We start from the raw sequence: 26,124 nt of genomic DNA on the forward strand, positions 1-26,124 counted from the left end.
AGTTGCGCCCCTTTACATAACACGATATTGTTTGGAGTGACTGTTGAAGTAGTTTGAGAATTATCATCATTTAAACCCAAAACCGATGAAAAATGAGCAAAACATGATCAAAAAGAATGACTGACATGAATACCCTTGAAAAGAATACAACTATAATCATTTCTTTTTTTCATTCTTTTTATTGAATCACTCGGTGACTTCTTGTCATCATATGATAATGTTTGTGTAACATCAATTTAATTAAAAACAATGAATAAAAAATGATCTTTAGATATTAAATTTGGATATACAGTAAAAACAGCATTTCCTTTATATTAGTCATATTTCAGCAATTCCTTATACAGAACCATTCAAATCTGTTATCCAATCTCACATTATTTAAAGTGAAATACTGAAATAAGTAACAGCTTTATCATTTTTGACAATAACATATAAGACTTTAAGGTCATGATTTGGTCGTTTTTTATTTCTATACTTCTTCATTAAAACAATTAAGAACTGCCCATTGTTCTTAATGTAATTACCGGCAAAGTAGTGAGTGGGAAGAAAACGAATGTATCTCTAATTAGGTTACTTGTTATTTGCATCTACGATGCATTTTTTGTGAAAAGTTATTACAACAGAAAAGTGTAGTTGTCTTCTCAATATTTTTGTTCAAATCTTTAAATCGATTAAGAGTTATCTCCACCATTATCTGCCATATGTGAGCTGAGTCGTGCGTTCTCGTCACGGTTCGTTTGCGGTTCTAGCACCCACGGTGGGCAAACTGACCCAGTCGTTATATTTAAATACTTTGAAGACAAAGATAACCAAAAGTAAGCTTCATGTCAAACATGAATTGCTCTACCAAGAAACCCATTTACGTATCTTATATATAGTACCGTTTGGTTAATATTTCACGAAATGTAAAGAGATTAAAAGTATTGAATTATTGAACTAACACAACCCCAAGTATTTAGAAATATAGAAATAAGTTTATCAGATTATAATAACATCTTCTGTTTGTGATATTAGATTGGAGTACTGTAACCTTTTTATACCAGGGCAAACTATAATATCCTTATAAGTTAAGTGATTGAAACTTTGTAAACACATGTTATTAAATTATAAGCCGACAAGTCAACAACAATGAAAAAGAGTAGGTCAGAGAATTTAAAAGTTAGCAAAACCTATATCTAAAAGTACACAGAGTTGTTCCGGAAGCGAAAATATTTCCTTAGATATAGTCTTTGTAACCGCAATAATAAAGTGTTCTTAACTTAACACAATGACCGAATTCAATAATGTATTTATAAACATAATTATGCAGTTTAGAGCAATATTTCTACAGTGTAATTTAGCAATACTACTGATGGTGTATAATTGCAAGATTTTTATATGTCTCTTCAGGGTGCATCTACGAAAAATAATCACAATGCCATGTTTTTACTGTTCATTACCGTAATTGTCCATGCTACAAATTTAGGATTGGGATGCAGATATTTTAATATACCAACAGTATTTCCTTATTTCGTATATATATATATATTGTATCTCGTCAAATGTAAATTCGATGACAATATATACATCAAGCATCAGCGGTTTATGAAAGACATATGCGCTTACATTCATAAAATATCCATTTGAAGTGAATTTCCTTATGGCGCTATGCCTTCAACCATTGAACACTTTTTCATGATAGATAACTCAATCAGATTACAGTGAACGACGACATTACAACACTCATTAGTTAACCAGAAGGGACTACTTATGTAGATTTTAGACACTAGAAATACGATATAGTTTTAAAACTTGCACCGTGTGACAAAGATCATAGAAGAAAAACAAGTTCATTAGCTTACAAACCTATTTCGTCGTCCTTTTGATTAAAATCCTGAAAGGCCGGTTGGTCACAATATGTGTGGGGAGCGGCACGCAGTTTGCTACCCTGTATAGGATAATTTGCATTTTTCTTGTGATTAAAAAGTCTTTAATTTAACATAATGTCAATACTTTTACTTTAATGAATGCTATCAAAAGTATATAAGGATAATATACTGCAAGTAATTATCTGCAAAAATGTTCTTGGACAGTTTGATAATACACTAAGTGCTTATTAAACGCTGCTTAGGACCTCACGGTTATCTTTTAACTATTCATTTATTAAGTGTTTTACATTCTATTCAAAAATACATAAGAAAAAATAAGCATCTTGATCTTTCTTTGTATAGGGAGGAGTTAACACTAAAGGCTCCGCCCACAGTTTCTTGGGCTGGCCAGTCTGATGCATCAGGATGCTGACAGCACGTCATGTTTTCCTCGTAGAAGCACATGGTGTAGTGAGAGGGACCTCCTTTCCTATGTTTGTGGTATCAGTTTCCAGAGCATTTTGACTTACCCGCTGTTGTTTACCCTCATACATGCATTATATAGCGTTGAGTCCTGCCTCTGTGTCTCTTGGTTTTATCAAGCTAAGCCAAGCGGTCTCTTAAAGAGCGATAAATCTGGAGATAAGGCCGAAGCACAGGATCATTAGAAAAGGACCTCCGCTTCATTACTACCCACTCTTGAGGAGCCAGCTCATATGTCTACCCAGGAAACTTGTTACACTTAATCCGGGGCTGTAACTCACAATTGATTGTTCGTTAATACCGAGTAGCTGGTTTGATTTTCTCATTTGTGTGAGAAAATGAGTAGTTATACGTTATCAGCGACATCAGCGGAGCATCAATTTGCGAACAATTTTGACAAAGTTGCCGCATATCAGAACGCTCTACAGAATAACAAGGCCAATTTTTCAGTTAGCCACTTATTAGATTTAGAGGAATTACCAAGTGAAAATTGTGCTATGTACGCGAACACAGATCCTCAACCCGGTCTACCCACACAAGCATGTACCCCAAACCTGAATGGCACCCCGAATGGGGGACTGACAGACCTGGGAGAGGACCCTCCCAGCCCACAGGACAGGAATGGACAAAACCAACAGTCTAAGGATTCACCACAGAGTAAGTGTGACCGTCTGTGTCTATTCTGTCTGATATACCCCAACTTACCGATCGTTTGTCAAAAAATAGTGCCATGCGGGTGGCTTCATTCATGTTTTGTTACTTGCGCACAATTGTTTCTGGTCTCTGTTTTGTATTTATGAAATTATCAGAAACCCGTAAAATTATCCCAACCAAATATTTCATAAATGTTTTAATAATTTTGAAATGTTTTTAACATTCATTATTTTGCTCAATTGTTAATGAAACAAATCATAGTTATATATCTTTATTCGTCGTGACAGATTATTATAGCGATTTCATACTTAAACTTTATAACATTTCTCTAGCAAAGGAAGAAACAGGTTATTCTTAAACATGTCACTGTAACATTGTTTTTCAAGGAAAGGAAATAAATTGCTCATTAATATGATAAGAATGATACATATTTTATTACCTGTATACATAGTTTAATAATTAAATCTTTACATGTGCAGGTGTGACGATACTGTATATATAATTAAACCTTTCCAAGAAACTTATAGGCATACAATATTAACCGGAAATAACTTCAATACAAACGTATAGCAGACTAAAACATTTATATCGGTATATTTATTCTTTTTTACGATTTCTACATGTGTTACGTACATGAGAAAATAACACATTTTTGCGTGGTCGTATATTTGTGCTAGAGAAAGTCGCATTTTATAGAATTAAAACGCTACTTTAATTTCCAAGTTTCAACGATGTATTGATATGTATCATTACAGTGAATAATGACAGGACAACACCATGTTTTAATACCAATTTATACCAATATATCATTTTAGGTTTATTTAGTACATTCACAAACTCCCGTTTTGGCATTATAATACTTAATGACATTATTGCTAACTCTTTAAGATAGCGTCAAAACACACTGATGAAACAATTTTCAGTGCCTTTAATATTTAGAATCAACGGCATAGAGTTTCCCATACTTTGGAAATTTAGGTTTCACCACAGGTTCAAGCCAGTGCATTTCATCGTTTTAAAAACTTTGTTTATTCTTTAACAGTAAATATACTGGAACGTCCGAGTATAACTTAATTAAGTTATTAAAGTGGGCATTTAATAGATATTGATTGTCATGGTTTGTATCTGTTGGGCCCCTGACTAACAGATAATAAACTGTTGGTACAACTCTCGACCCTGGATACAGCGTACATTTTGTGTACCTCAGTATAAACGTTACCACCTCCTCCCGTATGGTGTGTGTGCTTCGTGATGAGAGTCGTCATATACACACAAAATTCTGCCCACGGTCTCTAGTTTCACCTCAACACGTGTTCGCCAACAAATACCAACATTGCTACCGAAAGTTCTTTTATATTCATTCCCTTGCCTTTGCTAACTTGAAGTATTCAGGAGGTAAGGCGAGGAAAACATATCTTGATAAAATGCAATTAATTTTAATCTATGTTTTTAAATTTTGCGGCCAGGTTAAGAGGAAACTGGGGATAAGCACTCATGTTTTAAACGAAGCAAATATCAATTACTTGTATTTAGGAGAAATTCTCCAACATGATTGTAATCATTATATAAGAAGCATTTAAAATAAAACATAATAAACGTCTTCAAATCATGTTATATTTAACTATAGCAATGATAGGCAATTTCAACAGAATATATATACTAACAGCTCATACATTAACACTATTTATACCATTACAATGTGTATACAAATTTCATGAATATAATATGAACGATAAAGGGAGGTAATTTTGATAAATTTTGAAAAATCGATCCTCTAACAAGTATTTGATATTATCGTTTAATAAAAGATATTCGGAGGCCAACACCATGCCAACAGAGAATATCGCATCAGAGTAGGGAAGTTTTTATGGATAATAACGTACATGCCTATTTGTCACTAATGTATGTACAATTATATAGAGCAAAAGGGCGAATTTGAATTCTGAAATGTCTGTTTGAAACCGTTTTTCAGCGACTGTACTTCTTTTATAGCAAAACTAAATGTCTGCCTATGAAAAAAACACGATTGTTTGGTACTGAAAATAATGGTCTAGTTTTCCTGTGGGGCGGCACCACCGTAACAACTGAAACAGAGAAAAGCTACCAAATGGCCATATATATCACTATTATTATGATGGATTTTACTCGCATACCATGTTAACACTTTGCAAATACTTGTTATTATCTTATTAATGTTCACATTATTTGAGTAAAGCCAGCCTGCAAATATAGAGCACTGAATATAACAAGAATATAAGTCAATGAAAATTTAGGGTGAAGTGAATATGTCACACTCACACTGTGTACTAATTCAGTAAAACCATAGAGATAAATTAAAGAAATTATACGTATTTAATTAGCAAAAACATATTCTTTACTAAAAGAAGTTTAAAGTAATTAAATCATAAACTAACATCTAATCATTGTTTAATCAGCTACAGAAATAAACGTGTTGTAAGTAATATAATATGGATGAAATATTCAATCCCCGATTAATAAAAATACAACGTTGCTTGATACCGTATTGTAAATCATTAAGTGTCACATTTATAATGTATTTTGGGCATGGAAAAAGAACTCTAACGGGACAATAAAATGGTTATCAATATGGATCCGTTAGTCTCCGTGGGCTAACAGTAAGCTGACAGATAGAAAAGAGATGGTGTGCTCCCCATACTAAGGTTATGGGAAGACAGAGGTAAATTAGGCATAAAGAGATGCATATATCCACCTGTGGTTTCGACTTATCTATCTGTATACCACTCCCCAGGTACCAGCGAGATCGTTTCGTTACTATTCTTGTTAGTTTAACAAGCCCCATAATTAGAATGACATGTTTAACTACAAACACAATCATAGCAGTTCATCCCTATTTATCACTGTAACATTTCAATTATAAACCAGATAATCAAACATAACACAATTGATAGCTTCACTGTAGTAATATCAAAATTCCGATACAAGACTTTCAGTAGTGCACGAGACTATTCTATAGAAGTAGGATCTGGCTAATACATAAATACTTATCACAGAACACACGCTGACAACCTAAAGATACATTATCATATAATTATTAAAAGGCCAACTTAAAAATCAAATAATTTGTTTAAAACAGCAAGAGAACAATTTCTACACTCAGAGGATATATTTATTGGCTGTGTAGCTCGTCGACATATTCTGTTTTGTGTATTTTTATTTGGTGATCGTTGATAGATAGAACGGTTTAGTACACATACAGCATGCTATCAGGTCGTGGCTTACGATCATATCATCTCACCGAGTACACAGTAGCATACCCCTCCCATCCAATCAATGCTCCTGATGACTCCGGGCTTTAACATCAGACATTTTATACCCAAGAAGTGATGACATATCGCGTACAGGAACCATGGTGATGGTAGACATTCTGTGGCCTCCACATGGAAAATGCAATACACTTATAACCATTCTGTAATCCTCAAATCTGATAACAATTTTTTTAATTTTGAATTTCCAAAGATAATACCGTTTCACTAAACCAAAAATTGAATAAGACTTACCTGGAAATAAAACGGACGAAGAAGATTTTTGTTCGATTTGATATATGAAACTAAAAAAGACAGAAAATAAGAATAAAATATTAATACATGTAAAACAATCTTAATAAAAACACAAAAACCTGTCAGCCATGGCAAAATAAATATTTACAAGAGACTATTTCAAAATTACAAGAAAGCAAATAAGGTTGTTCTGGAAGGGGGACCTTTTCTTTTTTTCTTCATTGACGACAAGTGTCGTGCAAATTTAGGTCTATCCAATCAAGAAACGTCACGTTATGAAATGATAAATAAAATAAGCACATGTTATGGGTATTCTTTGATAGAGTTCCTCAATGAGGTATGAAATAACAGTAAACATGTACCTTTATCGTGGTGAGAATGTGTCGACCAAAATATATACAATAATCATGAAAATTGTATTCGTAAGCGTAGCACAACTGAGATTAATCATAACAAAGAGCTACTTAGGCAATGAGAGACATAACTTATCCATAAATACATGATGTCATCAAGTATTCTTTGTTACTGATATTTCTACACGTGTTTCAATCAACAAGGCATTGCAATGCAATGCATCCACAGCTTCATAATAATTAACAGAGAGAAAACATTTATGTCCTCTATTTTAAAATTTTGTTAACTACTTGTGTCAAGAACAACAAAAACAATACTTGTGTTACCTTACCATTAGTGGGAAGGTACAAAAATAATTTTGCAGTAAATAAAACTAAGCAGTGATTGAAATGATTGAAAAGGCTGTCCGAATACGCTCCATTAGATATGTACACGATGTACTCATCGCTATCTATCGGTTGCTCCCACTCAAACACTCACCAATGTACTCATTCTCAAAGGCTCTGTCTATACCTTTTATTCATGAGCAGATAAAGATGAAACTGGGCTAACTATTTGATGTCTCCCCCCGGCTCATGGCTTCTTCGGGGGCTGGCTTTTTCATGGGGGATTCATAGATACGTGTCGATTAGTTCATATGTTGATCTGTGTTGTGATAGTGACAACTGCATAATATATAGTGTTAAAGTAGATCCTCTCTTAAGAAGCCACACAAAACACGTGAAATGACAAGCAATTAATGCCAAGAACAGTTCATGTAAGACACCTGATTAAGTACAAAGAACTATTAAAAGTACACGTGACTTTTCTCATTTACGGGCAATGTCGAATCGGTGTCACATTGTTTGCAATAATTAAATAGATTATCATGTCTAAGTCAAATCAGGCTTATATATAAAAATGTAAATTAAAAAGTGAATTGCATTTTTTGTACAATAGTAAAATATTAAAAATCGTTCTAGGACAGGTGGGTGTAATATATGCGAAAACTCATGAATTGAATATCTGCATAAATATCTTTGACATTTACACACATACTTTAGTAAATTGATTTCATTCACGCATACTTTTACTCAATTAATACCGCGGGAAAATCTGTCACACAAATTAGCACCAGTGAAGGAAATTAGTTTCACGTGGGTTTAGTTACTGTGAGTGCAGCCTAGATGCCGTAGTATATACAAAGCCGATGTGCGAATGCAGATGTTTCAAGGGTAATACATACTCAATAGTAAATATGCCAATTTCTGAAATCTGTTTATTTTGATAATTGATATATCTACCTGTTGGTAATGGTTGAGTTGATTAGTGAGTCAGGGCTAACCTGTTGAGAGCCCTACTTAAATTATTACCCAGCTCTATACACTAACGTTGTGTAGCAGATTTGATAGCAATTATTTTTCCATTAAACATGCAGTTTCCACGAGAATAATCTTGTATCATTTGTGGTAAAACTTATTGATATCAGCGTTTTTCCTGTATAAAGATATATCACCGAATGTGTTGAAACAGATTAAAAAATATTATTTTCCAAAGAATTACTTTAATTATTTTTTAAAAATGTAAAAATATTTTCCCATTTTCAGACATTAACCAACATATCACAGATACATTCCCAAACACTGAGAAGCAAATTAATAGTTTACCCCCAAAACGAACCCGTATAATTGGAGTTATCGTGGAAAACCTCATTTTGACACATTTAATCTTTAGAGTATGTGTAAGTAGAAAATAATAAACAAAACCTTCCTCCGTGCGTGTCGGAACGTAGATCAGAGATCCGGTCATGTAAGGTTATACAAGACAAACACAGTTCTTCGAGTTAATTAGAAATATTAAATATCACGCTCCCTCCTTACACTCGCGCTGTTTGTCATGTCAAGCGGCTAATACTAAAAGGTTAATGCAAAAAAAATATAGACAATAAATATTGAAACACATTGAATAATCCTGTAAACAGTATATACATCCACACATGTGATACCAATAACCTGAGAAAATTATATTGAAATTAATAAAAGAATGTTTTAGAATACCATCACTATGACGATAAAATTATTATCAATTGACACATTATTACTAAGTTTCTATATCATACACGATCAATGAATTTTATATGGGTTGTTTATTCGATAGAAATATCATGTGCAGTTTGTATTGTGATTATAGATACTTTCCGTTGTGGATGAACGTCCGTTCCCGCGTTTGTTTACACTGCGATTTCGCGAGAAATGGTGGCTAGGTCGTAATGCTCTTAACCTTGATTGTGCTTATAAGGAAAAAGGAGTGCTGGTGTCCCGGCATGGTAATAGCTTTAAAAATAACTATCTAGGACTGGTTAAAGTTTAGGAGTTTTTATTTTTATTTTTCATTGTGATTGTATGATATTAATTTGCTTTTCTCACTGTTATCTACGTTGGGGCATTCTTAGTAAACAAACAGTTCAATACATACAGACCTAATAGAATATGTTTGATCGACTGACTTAATTTCTGTATTCCTCTTTCAATTCTTATTCATTCTAAAACATATCTAAGATAAATGTAGACCGATTTACCAATACTTGATAAAAAAAAAAAGAAAAGAAAAAAGAGGTGTGTCTTTATTTCGATATACCGATCATTGGGTCTTAAATTGAACAGTAATCCCGTTTTGAACATAACGTATATTTTTCTTTTGACAACGTTTGTATAATACCGTAAAACCCAAGCCAACATACAAAAATATTATGTAATGTAATGTAATTAATCATACGTGTTCAAAGCAGGAAAAAAGTACATGGTTATTATTTCCTAGTTTGTATATGATTAACTCTGTTCCGTCATTGAGATCATCCTAACGTTTGATATCAATTCAAGTACATTTTATCATCTGGCTGTACTGGGTCTGGAAAACCATAGTTTTGAGGGTTATTTATTTCTTTTGACCTTAATTTTTCAGACCCGATTTGAAAATTGAATAATGATGAAATTGTGCTATATGAGATAAAACATTAATAAAGAATAGTGAATACATTCCTTTCTAGTCTCTATTGATAAGAGTTTGATATGAAGTTATAATCAGCAATGTCGAAGATTTTGCTGCCTCTGTATCTTAACAAAGCCGGGATTCTGATACATTTCGTGGAAATTCAAAATTTCAAAGATCATAATTAAAGAATATTAAATATAAAATACTTTGGATATTCCTCACGAAAGCAGATAATATTTTTTGACATCTTGACACTTTCAAGACCGAAGCTCGTTGAATAAACCACTTACTGTCCATGTGAAAATGTCTGAGAAGAGACTTGAGCTCGACGTTGGTATATACCGATAGATGGTATATTTGCACTTCTGTTTTCTCCATTACCCTTCTCGCCTTTCAGTCAGTGTGTGTAAGACATATAACCGTGAGTGTTGTAGACCAATGTTTGGCCCCACAGTAAAGCCGTGATGACTTTTTCATGGGTTTATTTACTTAGACAAGCGTGTAGGAACCGTGAAAGGCCTCGAGAATGGAACATTAGGTTTACGACCCGTAGTAGCTGTCCCACAGGCTTAGAAACAATACATACTGTAGAAATTATAATGGATAGGTTTACAACCGGGAATAATTTTACGGATAATGAAACAATTGTGTGTATCTCTTTATATCATTTATGAAGTTAGTGTACCTTACATGCTGATTACTTAAGTCATCCTTAACAGGATAAACTTAATAATAATATCTATGAGAGTAAACTGCGTTCGTCGTGTTTTTGTTACAAGCTAAATCCAACACCAATCCTGATGTAATTCGTCGTGTGAACTATTAATAACTTGTTCCTATTTATTTATCTGTGTTTGGGAGAATGTGATGTGAACTCCTTTAAGTAGGTTAATCTATTTCTCACGAAAATAGGACATTTGGAAATTTCTCAAAATAATATGTCATTGGCAAGATAAAACAAAAGGTAATTTGTTAGTGAAATGTTATTAATTCATTTGAAATTACTCAATTCGGGCTGTATCATCAGTAGGTGGCAATGTTTGCTTATTTATTTATTTTTTTTATTATTATTTTTTTTTTTTTTTTCATTTTACTAACTCTACTCAGCGGTTGATCTTGTATGATTTGTTATCCTTACTTTTAAAATGCTGGCTCTTTACCTAACATAATAATTCTTATCCTCTTAAACGTGCTTTTATCGTAAATAACCTTTAATTACCTCTATACACTTTCGCATTTTGTATCTTTTTTTATAGAAGTGTTAAGCCATTTTTTCACCCGAATTTGACACCCGATGTTTGCACTAAGACAACAAATGTGCTTTTTGTTTTATTGGCGGCGGAACACAATACGATAAGTACCCTTAGGCTCGCGTAGTAATCTACAATCATGCGCCATTCTAATCTCTTAGCTGAGTCAGTTCTGATAAACTCCGACATGGTACTAAATTTAAAGGTGATATATGTATATATATATATATATGTGTGTGTGATCTTACGTTCGGCAAGGGTCCATTGTTTATATTTGTGAAAAGAATTGAAAGGGTAATACCTTTGTCTCTTCAAAAGATTAAATCACGCGGTTTAACTACAGAGAATGGGCGATTATGAAACTGTTCCCTTCACTACAAACCAAGAGGGATACAACACGCAATGATGAAAGTGATTGATCGTACGTCAAAGATCAACATTTATATAGAAAGTTTGCAAATTGTGACAGATCTCACCGAGGTCATTTATCATTTGACAAAATAAAACAAGTATTCATTTGTTTGGTTTCAGACATAAATATTTATTATACAAACGAGATTATGTTTTCTAGTAATTGAATGTAAATATACATTATGCAATTTCCAAAAGCACTCAGTATAAACAAATACGTACCAGAACAACCTAAAACCATACGTATCAACGGCACAACGAGGTTGTCAAACCCTTTATAAGTTCATTTTACTGGAATCTAAGCTTCAGCCCTTTCGACAATGAATAACAAAATAACATTTTAGATAAAAATCTGTCAGCGCCTCTAAACATATATAAACACACACGATATGTATGGGACACCTTCTGTTCGGTTGATTCAAAAGATGTACGGAATCGGAAAAAAATCGAGGTTATCTTAAGCATATACCAAACAAAATCATGTTTATTGATAAAAAAAATTGATAGATACTTATCTAAATTTACATGACGTGTTGATACATTTGCCGTCTTATTATCCTGCCATGAGACGTCAAACTGAAAGTTACCAACTCACATTTAAAATTTCTTGTATTAATATACAGCATAATAATTTGAAGAAATCAGTCAATTTTAGTTCGCATCTTAAACGGTAACGCTTAGTAGAGAGATGCTGCTATAATATTTAGCATTATTAATAATTCAACTTTACCACATCCAATTCTAATTTTATTCGATAGACAATTATTTAACGAAATAGATATTTCTTTAAGATATCATAACAAATAAATTCATATATTCGATTTTATTTCGCTTCCTTACTAACATCTTAGTACAGACTGTACAATGATTTTCCAAGCTTTTAGACACCAGCATCACGGACGGATCCTTAATTAATGTCCAAATGGTATATACTTACAACTTTTACTGAATTCTCGGCATCTGACGGTACTTAATTAATTGGTGCTATTCACTCAGATATCATTCGTGCATATACCATAAAGGAATGTTTGAATTGGCATTCAGATTAACTCCCGAATTTTGGAAACACATTTTTGGCAAAAAGGTCATTTCGGTAAAAAAAATCAAGATAAATCACATACAATAACATCCTACTAATTTCAATCCTTTATTGATTATTTTCGACACAGAAGTTTGTGTATAATTAAATAATAATGTATGGCACTGTTTAACATATATATTTTTGCAGTAACGGTGAGTTTATTTGATAAGTATCTTCGACAATTCACGTATATTTCCTCCCGTCTACTAGGTCTACATTACACCAAAATTTATGGACTTGTGTTTCTTATCGTTAGAATGATACCCGAGTAATGTCGAGAAAATCCATCTATTTTCTAACGAGACCAATAAGTTTAGGACTAAGATACTGATAGGTACATGCTATAGATATAGATCACGTGAACGAACAGTCACGAAACAACCGTGCACAATTTACAATTTTTATTCCTCTCTCTACAGATAAGATAAAAATAATTATTTAACCTTTCCTCTTCGATATCATGACAATTTAGGCTGCCTGACTGGCAGCTTTCAGATATAACCTGAAATTATGTTCCGTTAAAATTCCTCTTTTGTCTTTGTCTATATTACCTGTCAACCCTCCAGGTATGCGTGGCGCCAGTCCATTTGAACTGGCATGAATGAGTTCATCGTATTGCACTCAAATACCCATTTCCAAGATAGAATATGTTTCTTGATCTTGAGAGCAGAGCGCTTTTAAATCCTATCCCGTGTTTCTGGAACCTTTAAATCGTCTTTAGTCATACTTATATATGCAACTACCTTTATGTATTTTTTTCCTTTATCCTAAACTTAATAAAATAGGGGGTCCAAAATGTGGATTTATGGAGTATCCTATGTTTCTTGTATAAACACATATATCAACAGTAAGCAAACTTATCATTACAAAGAAAGCTTTAACGTCACACTTGACAATAACGTATTTTTTTGTTTTCTTTTATATTTTAACATAAAAGGAAATGTCAAAATAAGCACATAAAACGAACATCTTACAGAGTTTGTGAGAGAATTTTCTAACAATAAAAAGACAACCAAATGTACTCTAAAGCTATTTTGATACAGAAAACAGCTTTGTGGTCCCTAATTGTAAGTCGCGTCAGATATCCTCCCAAGCAGGGCCAGTAGACATGTCTGCACGACCCTGTAAAATTAGAGGGGAGGGGGGAGTCGGTCGCCATGAAACCAGACCCATTGCACAATAAATGGTGGCCGTTAGGTCTAATGATACGTGTCTCGGAGACGGATACCTAAGAATATGTTTCATTGTTTGGCTTTACTGTATCTAACTGAATATTTGTTTTAAAAAAGGTGTTATTCACTTGTGTGTCTTTTGTAAAATCTTTTCAAACATTTAATTTATCTGTGAGTTGGTATATGTTTCAGTGTCAAAGATACATGGCACAGTACACATTTTCATTCTTGCTCGGATGCATTTTTGATTGTTCCTAATGATATGTTAATGATACTAATACTGATGTGGGCACTTACAAGAGGATACGGATGAAAAGAGAGGGGTAATATTCTCACAGTCCGTTACTTTCGTTGTACTTTTTCTATTAATATGTCAGATAACCTTTATGCAGAGTTGTAAATAATTTCACTGTCAGTATTTCTTCATTCAATATATGTTCTATGTGTTCTTGTTGATTTTTGTTACAAGTAAATTTGGGCATCAACCAGTTTCATTTACGGTAAATGCTATGCATCATCAGTTTGTTGATATGAACAACGCGTTAACGAGATATTGTTTTGAAAATCGTGACACATACTATCCCAGCAAAAATAGTACATTACTTGTTACAGTTAACATTCAGCGATAAATCCTTTAGGTCTTCGGCTACATTTGTGGTTTTTGTACACTCGTTCACACCGTGATGTGCTGATCTTTGTTCTGACCTCATGTTATACTTCCGGTTCTTTCATGACAAGAGAGTTACATCCGTCAGTATAATTTGAAAGTATGAAGGTTTCGTTAAATATACCATCAGAACGAAAGCCCATCATCTCTTATATATATGTAAATGTTATTTATTATAGCTTCCAACCACTTTTCTTTATTATCACTAACGGTGGTAGCTAAATATGTCTATAGAATAAGAAAATATATGTTTCTTTTTATCTGTGTGGAAGTAGAAACTTAATGTTCTCAAAAACCAACTTTAACATGTGTGTAGGGTCAACTGCTTAGGTACTTGAAGGAAATTTAAGCGCAAACGGTGACATGTGGGAGTCTTAGCGGCACCAGCCAGACCGGCCTCCGGTGGAATTTTAGTCTCTCCTTCCTGGTTCACATGGCGACGCAGGTCTTTACGTTCTTCAAAACCTAGAGAGTTCCGCTCGTTGTTGGTTGAGTGAAAACTATGTACTGGTTTTTCGGTGGTGGGGTTTATCAGAAATCGATGTACTCAGACAGGAAATATTAGCCGTCAGGGTACACTAGTTCCATGCTGGTTTGCGGAGGGCATTTGTATCCCATATTGTTTGAAAGAGGGGTTCTTACTACGATCTCATGAGAACATTGTGCTCCCATGGTCAGTGGGCGGTCGCTGTAGAATTCATTATTGAATGGTTCAATGGTAATACGTCTAAAGCCATGTCATACTGACCAAGTCATGGTATCCTCCATATATGTATCTTAAATTCAAATTTGTAAAATATAACAGAACCTGCTCTCTTTCATGGCCAGAGATGGGCGACATATGAACCATTTAAACTTTGTATTTACACATGTATGAATACAAATTGGATCGAAAACAGATTTCGTAAGACATTTTTGTGATTGTAGTTATCGTTTAATAATAAGCCGAGGGGCTGAGAATAACAGATAGCCTGTGTATTATGAACGTTTCGTTTACATTTTGTACTCAAATGGTGTTGGTAACATATTTTGAAATGCGTGAAAGACACTGTTCTTTCTTAATCGAGTAATTATCATTCTTTCCACAAGAATCCCGAAATAAGAGTTTGGGTTCAAGTCGTATATTAGAGCATTTTACAATCTTCAAGAAATTGACGTTCAAGACAAAATTTGCCTCAGAGTATAATGTAGTCTAGGACTTGTAAATATCGCTCGCAATTACAATTGTGAGATAATAACTTGCATTGATATATTTGAATCTGAGAGCAATACTGAATGGTACATGTATATACTACCCAAGTACAAATTACTCAACTTCCGAAAAAACTTCGATTTAATTCATTTCAGAGAAGAACCTTACAAGCATAACATTTATTTTCATCTCGTTATTTTTTTTATTTTTTTTCTTTAAATACCATTTTTTTCAACCTTGACTGCGAAATATAAACTATACATAAGGACTAGTGTGACGTCAGACCGTGACATTGTACATCGCCGTCTTGCACAGTGAACTGTTCCCCGAACAGAGGCAAACAGACAGAGACCTAAGTAGTAAACCTCACAAAAATGTCTGTACGGCGATTTACGATAGTAAATGCCCCTCTTCTTCATACTACTCCCACTAATGTCAGAGCGCGTTTAGATCCCCGCTGTTTAAACATTATCACTGGTGGATCAGAACTTCTGATACACCGTCCCGTTTCTTCCTACCTTCTCCATAAGTTACCCCCCTCCTCTACAAACGCCTCCGATACCTTGAATAACTCTTGATATTGGTACCACAGAGGACAGACGTGAGTCTCAGACTTACTTCATCCACCGTCTCTCTTATCTTAATTACTAATACCAATTAAGGTTTACCGTTACAATAGAAAATTATTTGTGTGAATATATAATATCAGAAATATGTCTTTAACTCCGGCAAATAAATTGCGTCTGTGTTCTTATGCCAAGTTAATGTCAGGTTTGTTAGCATCTAATTACATACTTATATATCTTATATATCTTCAACAGTTGATTATGATTATAATGTGGTTTTTTTCTAACAAGATTGGATCGATTTTAAAATTACACACTACATCAAAGAGGGAGAGGGGGCGTGGGGTGTTTACTATTAAATTAAAGTGAATTTCTGCCACAAGTTTTTGCCCCCGATTCCGAAAAAAAAAAAAAGAAATTCCAGTACACATATTGTCTAAATGCTATGTAATAACAGTGTAACGTGATGGGTCTCTAGGCATTGTGACATGCATTTTTTCAACCAATGAAAACGCGTTGAGACTGTATGTTAGAGTGGTACACATTCACTGTAGAAACACGGTGACGCAAACACATCTAGCCCTACAATAGAAAAAAAACACTGTTTACTTTAATCACATACAACACTACAAACAACCTACTTCTATACAGCACAATAAACATTTGACAACAAATACACGTACCCGTGTTGCCGTCAGTCGGTATTTGACCTTCACCTTAATCTGTATTCAGAAGTTACATCACAAGTAATACGAACTGAAAATAAGTCAGTTCTCGTGTGTTGTGTGGGTGTTACACCGTTAATGCGTGTGTTATACACAGTAATAAGGCAATGACCTCATATTCTAACCCGTGTCCTCAGTAATGATTTGATGGTTGATCATCGATGTCGACGTTACATATTCCTGTATGTCGATTATGTACAGATCATAGCAATGAAATCAAACTATTTCTTGTCGTCGATAGCAATAAATACTATATATCAACTTATATATCACTGTGTTACTTACAATAACAATGTGTTATATACCAATATCGTGTTATATCACAATATCATCACTGTGTTACAATATCAACTTCACTGTGTTATATATCAATATCCCTCAATGTGTTATATACTACAATATCACCTTCACTGTGTTACATAATACAATATCAACTTCACTGTGTTATATACTACAATATCACCTTCAATGTGTTATATACTACAATATCAACCTCACTGTGTTATATACTACAATATCAACTTGACTGTGTTATATACTGCACATATGATCACCATCACTGTGTTATATACTACAATATCACCTTCACTGTGTTATATACTACAATATCACCTTCACTGTGTTATATACTACAATATCACCTTCACTGTGTTATATACTTCAATATCACCTTCACTGTGTTATACACTACAATATCACCTTCACTGTGTTATATACTAAAATATCAACCTCACTGTGTTATATACTACAATATCACCTTCACTGTGTTATATACTGCACATATGATCACCATCACTGTGTTATATACTACAATATTATCTTCACTGTGTTATATACTACAATATCACCTTCACTGTGTTATATACTACAATATCACCCTCACTGTGTTATATACTACAATATCACCTTCACTGTGTTATATACTACAATATCACTTTCACTGTGTTATATACTAAAATATCAACCTCACTGTGTTATATACTACAATATCACCCTCACTGTGTTATATACTACAATATCACCTTCACTGTGTTATATACTACAATATCACCTTCACTGTGTTATATACTGCACATATGATCACCATCACTGTGTTATATACGACAATATCAACCTCACTGTGTTATATACTACAATATCACCCTCACTGTGTTATATACTACAATATCACCCTCACTGTGTTATATACTACAATATCACCTTCACTGTGTTATATACTACAATATCACCTTCACTGTGTTATATACTGCACATATGATCACCTTCACTGTGTTATATACTGCACATATGATCACCATCACTGTGCTATATATAAGTATAGTACCAAAGTCGTTCAATAAACAAACCAGAACATGCACTGGAAAACTAATAACAATGCATCTGAATGCATCTTTAAAACAATAGTGTTCCTCTGTATCAGTAGTGACGTTCAACCTTATATCAAGCGGTTTATGGTAACGTTTGGGGATATTCAGTGCGGTAGAAAAGCTACATAATGTGATCAGTCTTTAACAGCTAGCTCAATGGAACATTCTGCGGAACGAACCGTGGTGAACTTCCGATCTATCGATGATTTACAATAAGTATTCTCAACTATTCATGTGGATATCGTTCTATAATCTTCAAATAATTCAACCCACTTGAACAAATGTTTACACTGGAAATAAATGCTAACTACTTGTTCGAGGAAGCAGATTTTAGCGTATCTGGGTGAAAGCATTAATTAAGTCGTATTCCACTGCGCGAACTATAATGAAACATCGAACGATATAAACTGTATGACAGGGGACAAAATCTAAAATACTACAAAAGAGAGTACATTTGTACTTCGTCAGGTAATCCAGTCCATTATGTGTATATAACTTTCCTCATATAGCCCTTTTGAGCATTATACAGTGTGTTACATTCAATGTGATGGACAAACATTGACAAATCGACGGATGTCTCTTCGTTGAGAAATCGGAAAAATATCATTTTGCACCTTGTCATCCAATAGTACTAGTCACATTGCGCTCCCTCTTAGACAGTTCCTATTTAATAGCATTTAAGAGTATTCTGCCTGTCAATATCTACTTTGTACCAGTGTACCTACCAGCAGTTACGTGTACCCAAAGCAACATATCTCCAGATAGCTATATGTGTCTCCTAATAACAAAATATCTTTGCTACTACCACCAGCTACGTATTATCTTCTAATAATTACGAAAATACACAGAGTTTTCGGAACATGGAAACAGTGCCAAATTATCTCTGTTAGTTGCATATTCTATAAGATTTTTGTACGTTTATGAATCGTGCGATGATCGACGATTTGCCAAATGTTGTTTTTCTGTAGGTATTTGTCATTTTCATTTTGGTCATCCTCTATCATTATAAATCATTGACGACCGCCGTGATGACGATAGCTTTCACGGCGACACATATTTATATAAACAAAGAAATTGAGAGTGAAGGCAGCATTAACGTTAACAACATACGACTATTGGAAATAATTAGTCGATATGTGTATAGAAATGCCAGAAACTCTTACATACATTCCATTTAATTTAAATAATAACCCCTCCCTATGTTTGGAGACGCAATCCAATTAACAGCCCTGTTAGTTTCGTATCTTTCGGTTTTCTTCGCTAAAAGTCTGCTTCTAGTATAGTCTTTAACGCAACACCTTTTTGTAGACCGATGTTTTTTTAGGCAACCGACGTATCATGTAGTGACAGTGAACATGGGAACAGTTCTGTTTTACTCCCTCGGGGCACAGCGGTGTGGGATGTTCGCCATTCCGCATCATAGCACCATTATTAGCAATCATTACGTGAGCAACGCAGTCGTTCATTTCCGTCACAGCGGGAGCGCTCCTTGGCACTCTCGCGGCTTGGAGGATCCATATTGCTCCCTCTGGCGCTACAACAACAAAGACTCAGTCAGGAAGACAGGAACAAGGTCCCTCCAACAGAGGAAGCAAGCCTTCTGACAGGCGCATTATTAATATTTTGCTGAAATAAAACAGTGAGAGATGACCCATTGAAATGTTCTGTGTAGAGTAGCACTCCAGCGTCGCTATAATGTGATATACCTGCAGTTCGTAGCTTTTCTAAATCTCGCTTTTATGTACCGTACCTGCAGTGGAGGTTTACGAGTTTTTATGTAGAACATTTGTTTGTTTTCTCTGCACATGTTGGTAACAGTTTCTCCCCCGCCATACGATCATCAGTCATTAGAGCCGGCTAGCCCGTTAGAGCGACTCTGCTTTTGTGTGAAATTTTCCGCCACTACATATGTGAAATTTTATTTCTGTGAAAAAGGCACGCGATCTATCTGCGGTTTTTATAATATAGTCGCTTAACGAAGAGTTATATGGGTCATAAATAAGACAGTTATAAGTTAGTGACGTCACGCTGATATTAAACAGATAGCCCTCCATTCTTTATAAACCATTAATAAAGCAATGAAATTTCTCTGAAATATAGTTAGATACCAATCATTTTCAAAATTTAAACCCTGTACCAAAATTAAATTTAAACGAAACGCTATGGAATGTTAGAAACAACTTTATCTGTATCAAGACTCAAGCTCGGGGTATACAACAAAACTAAACTGAAAGCAATCTTAATGTGTATCTTAATGCTTTCTTTCATATATTGATAATATAGTTATAATAGTATAATTAATACGCCAAAAAGGCCGAAGAATAAATTCCGAAGGGAGCTAACTTTCGGGACTTGCTTTGTCTTCTCCGCCGTCGATCAAGCATGATTTAAAACACAAAACTAATGTTTGATATTGTAAGGATCAATAGCTGTAAATTGACTCAAAATAAACTTGTGGTCAAGGATATACTTATGTATCTACTATACAACGTATCAATGTTAGTTTCCAGATACTGGTGAAAGCACAAAAATACTTTGTCCATCAGTATTCGGCCCTTTTCTCATTCACACATGTAAATATCAAAGCTATTAGAAAAACAAAAGTTGATTTCATTATGTTAAATCAAAGGTGAAACTAAAATAATGAGGGATAATTGACACGAATAAAAGGGTTACCTTATCACTAATGCCTGGATTTGACTCGCTACAATAACGATAGCTATGATTGATTCATTCGTGTTCGGATTATGTTCCACGTGTTATGGCGAAAAAAAAGATTGCTTTTTTAATTACATACAAAGTTTTTTTTCAACGTGATTTATACAGTTTCTTCGAGAGTTCCATATTCTCCATAACGTTTGATGATCCCAGTATTTATTAGTGCCAGACTCCGTATACAGATTTCGAAGGAGTGTAGTATTTATTATGATACGAAAAAACAGACCAGAATGAACAATCCTGCTGGTCGCAGATGGAAGTATAGAATGTGTTATCATATACTCGTCAGCTGGGATGACCAAACCCCTCATGCTTAACATCACCCCCATCATCCTAATTACAGTTAGACAGGGTCACGGCTGGGTAGGCGTATATTTGCAGACATTGTCTAATTACTGTTCTCTTGCGAGGTGAACATGAAAAATGATTAACCCGTGAGGTATAATTACCGGGGAGTGTTAATTGCCAGCAAATTGTTTGTCAATGGATAACAATCTGTTCATCTCAAGGGGTAACAATATACAATAGGTATGGTTTTTAGAAACATGGTTCTGATGGCAAATGATACAAGGTATCATACAGAATTAACTAGGTGTAATAATAATTGCATTTGCTCAATACGTGCTCCTTTGGTTTTTGTTATATTGTAAAGCACGTGTATTCCCATGGCTTCGACTACTGCGTTTCATGCTCATCAATTCCCACCAGTGGGTCGAATCAGGGAAGGTGTTGGCACAATGGCGGATATCCCTGGCCGTCTCTATGTCAATATTTACGATATGCAAGATGTTGGTATTGTACTACCTCGTTCCTACTGGTCAACACTCACTACTGTACTTCTCTGGGATAAAGCATGGTCAGTTTTTCATAATTCTAAATCATATTCGTTGAATGACTTACAAATGTACGTAAATATCTTTGTATCATATTTGTCCATTTAAATACAAATTTTAGTTACTATAGACTTTTTGATTCGATATCTAGTTTCATCGAAAAAGTGAAACGTAATTCACTAAGATTCTAAAAAAGCTGATAACGGTTTAATGACTCAACATCTTGACCAGTATGTCTGGTCAGTGATGAACCGCTGAGTTGGCTGGAATGTCCAGATAAGTCACTCCGAGGGAGGCAGCTCCTAAACAAAGGGGTAAAGTTACCATTGGATTGTACCCCCCGGGTTTAGCAGACTCCCTTGAGGCACGCTATCATCATACCGCATATTCTTATGTCAGTATAATGAATAACTGTTTTCCTTGGATGTTTGTCCGTGAATTCCCGAGAAGAGGATTCCCATTCATCAACCCAGGGTACCATATGTTCGTGGTAGTGATGAATACATACATACGATGTACAGAAGAACGATGATAGAATGAATAACATATATTATTCAATTAAAACATTCCTCATTCAAAACACTTTTGAAACTGTAATGTATTTGAAGTCAAATTACTTTTGCCTGTATGATAATTCATTTGAAATTTAATTCGTAGAAGATTAAAAAACATGCTCACATTTCAGTATTTTTACGTAAGTTATCAGTCAAGGCAATGAGGGTTGTCTTTAATCTTATCTATTGATTTTCTTGATGTTTAATTCAGGGCCATTTCGCTGTCATGAGTTTTAAAAGCAACCTACCGCTATGTATTTGTATGTACGATAAGACAAATTTTAGATTTTTTTATTTAGAAAGTATAGACATTTCAAAATGATATAATCTGGACATTGTTTTATAAATTCTTTAACAAATGACAGAAAAAAACCATAACGAGATCGAAAGCATTTTCGTCTTCTTCGAATTACCGTTAACTACCGATTGTATAGTTAAATTGCAATTTTATGGATAATTATGATAAAGTGTGCGTATCGGCCATTCCTGGAGGGACCTATCTTGGACCACCTTCAACCCAGATCTCCCGGCCCCCTCCCAGGACACTTGAGAAGCAAGGAATCGCGGGATTTTACATGGTATCTTCTAGTCGGAGACAGTCTGTCTGCACCAAGCATCCATGTCGTTTTTAGAAGTGGCGAGTCTGAGAACTCTCGATATAAGGCTGTACGTTTATGTTCTAGTGAGGACAACATTTTGGATACTATTAAATTCGTGATTTTGATATGAGTAAAGGGGAAAAAATGGATATCGGAAGCATAAAGGCAGTTTGTGGTTAATTTAAAACGTTGTAAATACATGGCGGGGCGCCAAGGAAATCTTTTTCTGCGCATGAGCAATACGGGAAATTAATGCGAGGAAATTACTCACCGTGACCATCTGGAGATGAACCCGCGCGGACCTATATCACTCCCTTACAGTTTTGATACGAAAAATGAAAACTTATACACTTTTAATATGCTTATAAATAAAATTGAAAATAAAGCAATGTTACTTCGATACGTAACCTACAAGAAAATGTCTGTTGAATTCTAAGCGATAGGAAAGATAGCGTTTCACTTTATTGGTTTATGAACATGTTACTCCGTATCCAATGTCACAGATTGTCATTTACGTCTATGATTTATTACAACGTATCAGACAACACTGTGTTACTATCTTACCATAACCAGATTGAACGCCGTTTAAATATACCTTATTTCTATACGGAACAATTTAAATCAAAGCATCAATTACATTTAATGGATTCGTGAACATGTTACGTAATTTTTCACGTCAGAGTTCGGCGTTAATGTTCGGAATTTACGATTGTATAAAACGTGGTGGAAAAACGCTATCGATTTAGCCCGTGGTTTTCCACATTCTGATTCCTTTGAAAGAGACGATACCCCGTTGTCCGACTCGACATTTTTTTCTGTAACATTTGTTTTAAATGAAGCAGTAACTTATACGACCTACATATTAGTTGCAGGAATGGGTCGCTGTACTTTTACTATTTAGCAGTAGTATTTCTATTCGTCTGTGAACCTTGAATCGAAAATTAATTAAAGTAAGAATATCCTTAGATAGGCAGATTTTGAATCGAAAACAAAACTTGGAATGTCACTTCTTCTGTGGACTTCTTATCACAGATAAAACTTATAATTCAGATAAATATGATTCGCATAAAGAATATATGACGACAAATATTGAGGGGTTTTTTAACAACAAAAGAGGTTTTCGTAATAAAGACTACATACACTGTATTAGATGCATTAGAGACACCTGCAAAATATATGGTGTATTCATTTTGTTTGTAATAAGAACTTATGTTAATATCTATATTCGGGTTGATAAGGGAAAATCTATGAGTTTTTGCCATCATCGGCGGAATAGTAGTTTCACCAATGAAATATAGCATTTTTCTTCACGGACATCTGCCAGTTTTTTCAGTGGTAAATGAAGCGAAGGTGGATTAAAATGCAGTTTTGCAATGTTTTATTACAATCACAACAGTTTTTTCCCAAAGGTTTTTTTATCGAAGCCTGATTTAAGCCTGGTAGACTCATCCTACAGAATTCATTAAAAGTGACAGGGTTATCGTCGCTGTCTTTTGTTCAGTATATACATCAGCATGATATAACGTCAGATATATCTCTACAGATAATTACTTTTTTTCAATACAGGTATTGTATTGAAAATGTGATACATATAGAACGAATGGTTTCTATTGAACGGTATAGATATTTCACTTTAATAACAAAATATACTGATATTCTTCGATCCTGCTTTGTGCTCGTGAAGAATATTAAAATTCTGTCATGCCCATAAACACATGTATAAATGATACTGATGGGAACCAAGGAAAAATATATTTTATATCATATATAACAACAGTCTTAACAGGAAAAAAGAATGTTTAATGCTTTCACATATCACACATATCATCATTCAAACGTTATACCTAAAAGAATTAGCAAATTTTAAATATTGACCAAACAATAACAGATAAAAAGTTAACATCCAACTGTCACTTCAGTAATGTCAGTCTAACTTCTATTGATTATGAAGTATATTCAGTTCATTAATTAAGTTCTTTATCATCTTTACAGGCGAGTACAGAATTCTTTGGGATAATCCCAGAACTATACATGTAGGCACACTGGGCAACATAACTAGATTGAGATATCTTTTTTATAGTGTTTTACAAATGTATTTTAGGGATATTTGATGTTTTATACCCGAGACAAGTGCAACTCGTAATTCACCTAACGATCACGTGCTATTATTTAATTACATTCGAGCAATAAATGTCTTGTATAAGCGCCGATGTGATACTGATGCAATTGAATATTACGAATCTCAGCTTTCAGTCGAGTCTGTTAGCGTTTATATGAGGTCGATTAATAATCACGTGATGCTTTTTCCTCACTTATAGTCGGATATCTGTAAACAAGACAACTTTATAGTTGATACATAAAGACATAGTATTTATGTTACGCGAATGTAAACAAAAAATATAACACGTTTATAAAAGTTGCTTTAAATTTGGTGTAATCGTATCAAGCGTCTAAAGCCACTGTCAGTGAATTGCCGCACTAGAGGGGCTAAACGATTTTATTATCATTTGGTCCAAGATAAGAGAATTACTTAACACATAAACTTGTTACTGGAGTCCCCGGATGTTAGTGCAGAAATATATATCGATGTCAATTTAGAAAACCGAGAATTATACTGGCCTGATTGATGTTGGCCCCAGAACTGTGAATTGAGCCTTGGTAACACATGTTCCTTTCTCTAACGACGGTATACATAGAGAGAGAAATGGTGGGGCCGCTTGTGTACCTATCAAAGCGGATTTTCACGTGCCTCAATGGCATGAGGATAAATCTTAGATCCTCCGCTGTGTCTTGTGTTTGACAGCACAGTCTATCTTAGGCTATTGGTGAATGCTTTATACGTCCATAAGACTTCTAGGCCAGAAGGCAGCATCTTATGTAGACCGGGGTCTCTCCTCCGTGCCATACAAATACTTTAGTGTTATGTTTGTTTGATTTGTGGTTATTGCTTGCCTTTATTTTTGTAAAAGAAAGTTTATTTGACGACTAAAAATGCGTATACTGTACGCCGACCACCCTCCAGTATCAGCCGATTCCAAAATGTAGACGCTCGTAGTTATTTGAAAGCCAGGAGCGTTGAAGGCCAGTGCAGTACCACAAATGATTAAATAACTGATATATGGTGATTTATTGATAATTAAAC

At 34.4% G+C, this 26,124-nt stretch overlaps 1 protein-coding gene across 1 annotated transcript in view; it reads left to right on the plus strand.

Moving 5' to 3' along the window:
• The first annotated feature begins 2,440 nt into the window (after nt 1-2,440).
• The window catches only part of LOC132544643 (paired mesoderm homeobox protein 2-like), a 30,034-nt gene continuing 6,350 nt past the window's right edge, over nt 2,441-26,124 (plus strand). The window contains exon 1 of the mRNA XM_060208266.1: nt 2,441-2,987. Coding sequence (XP_060064249.1) covers nt 2,669-2,987 — 319 coding nt within the window. The 5' untranslated portion in view covers nt 2,441-2,668. The remainder of the gene's footprint in view (nt 2,988-26,124) is intronic.

Source organism: Ylistrum balloti, unplaced genomic scaffold (assembly GCF_031769215.1).
Source record: "Ylistrum balloti isolate Yb309-2 unplaced genomic scaffold, AGI_CSIRO_Ybal_v1 Utg369806, whole genome shotgun sequence".
Taxonomy (NCBI): Eukaryota; Metazoa; Mollusca; class Bivalvia; order Pectinida; family Pectinidae; genus Ylistrum; species Ylistrum balloti.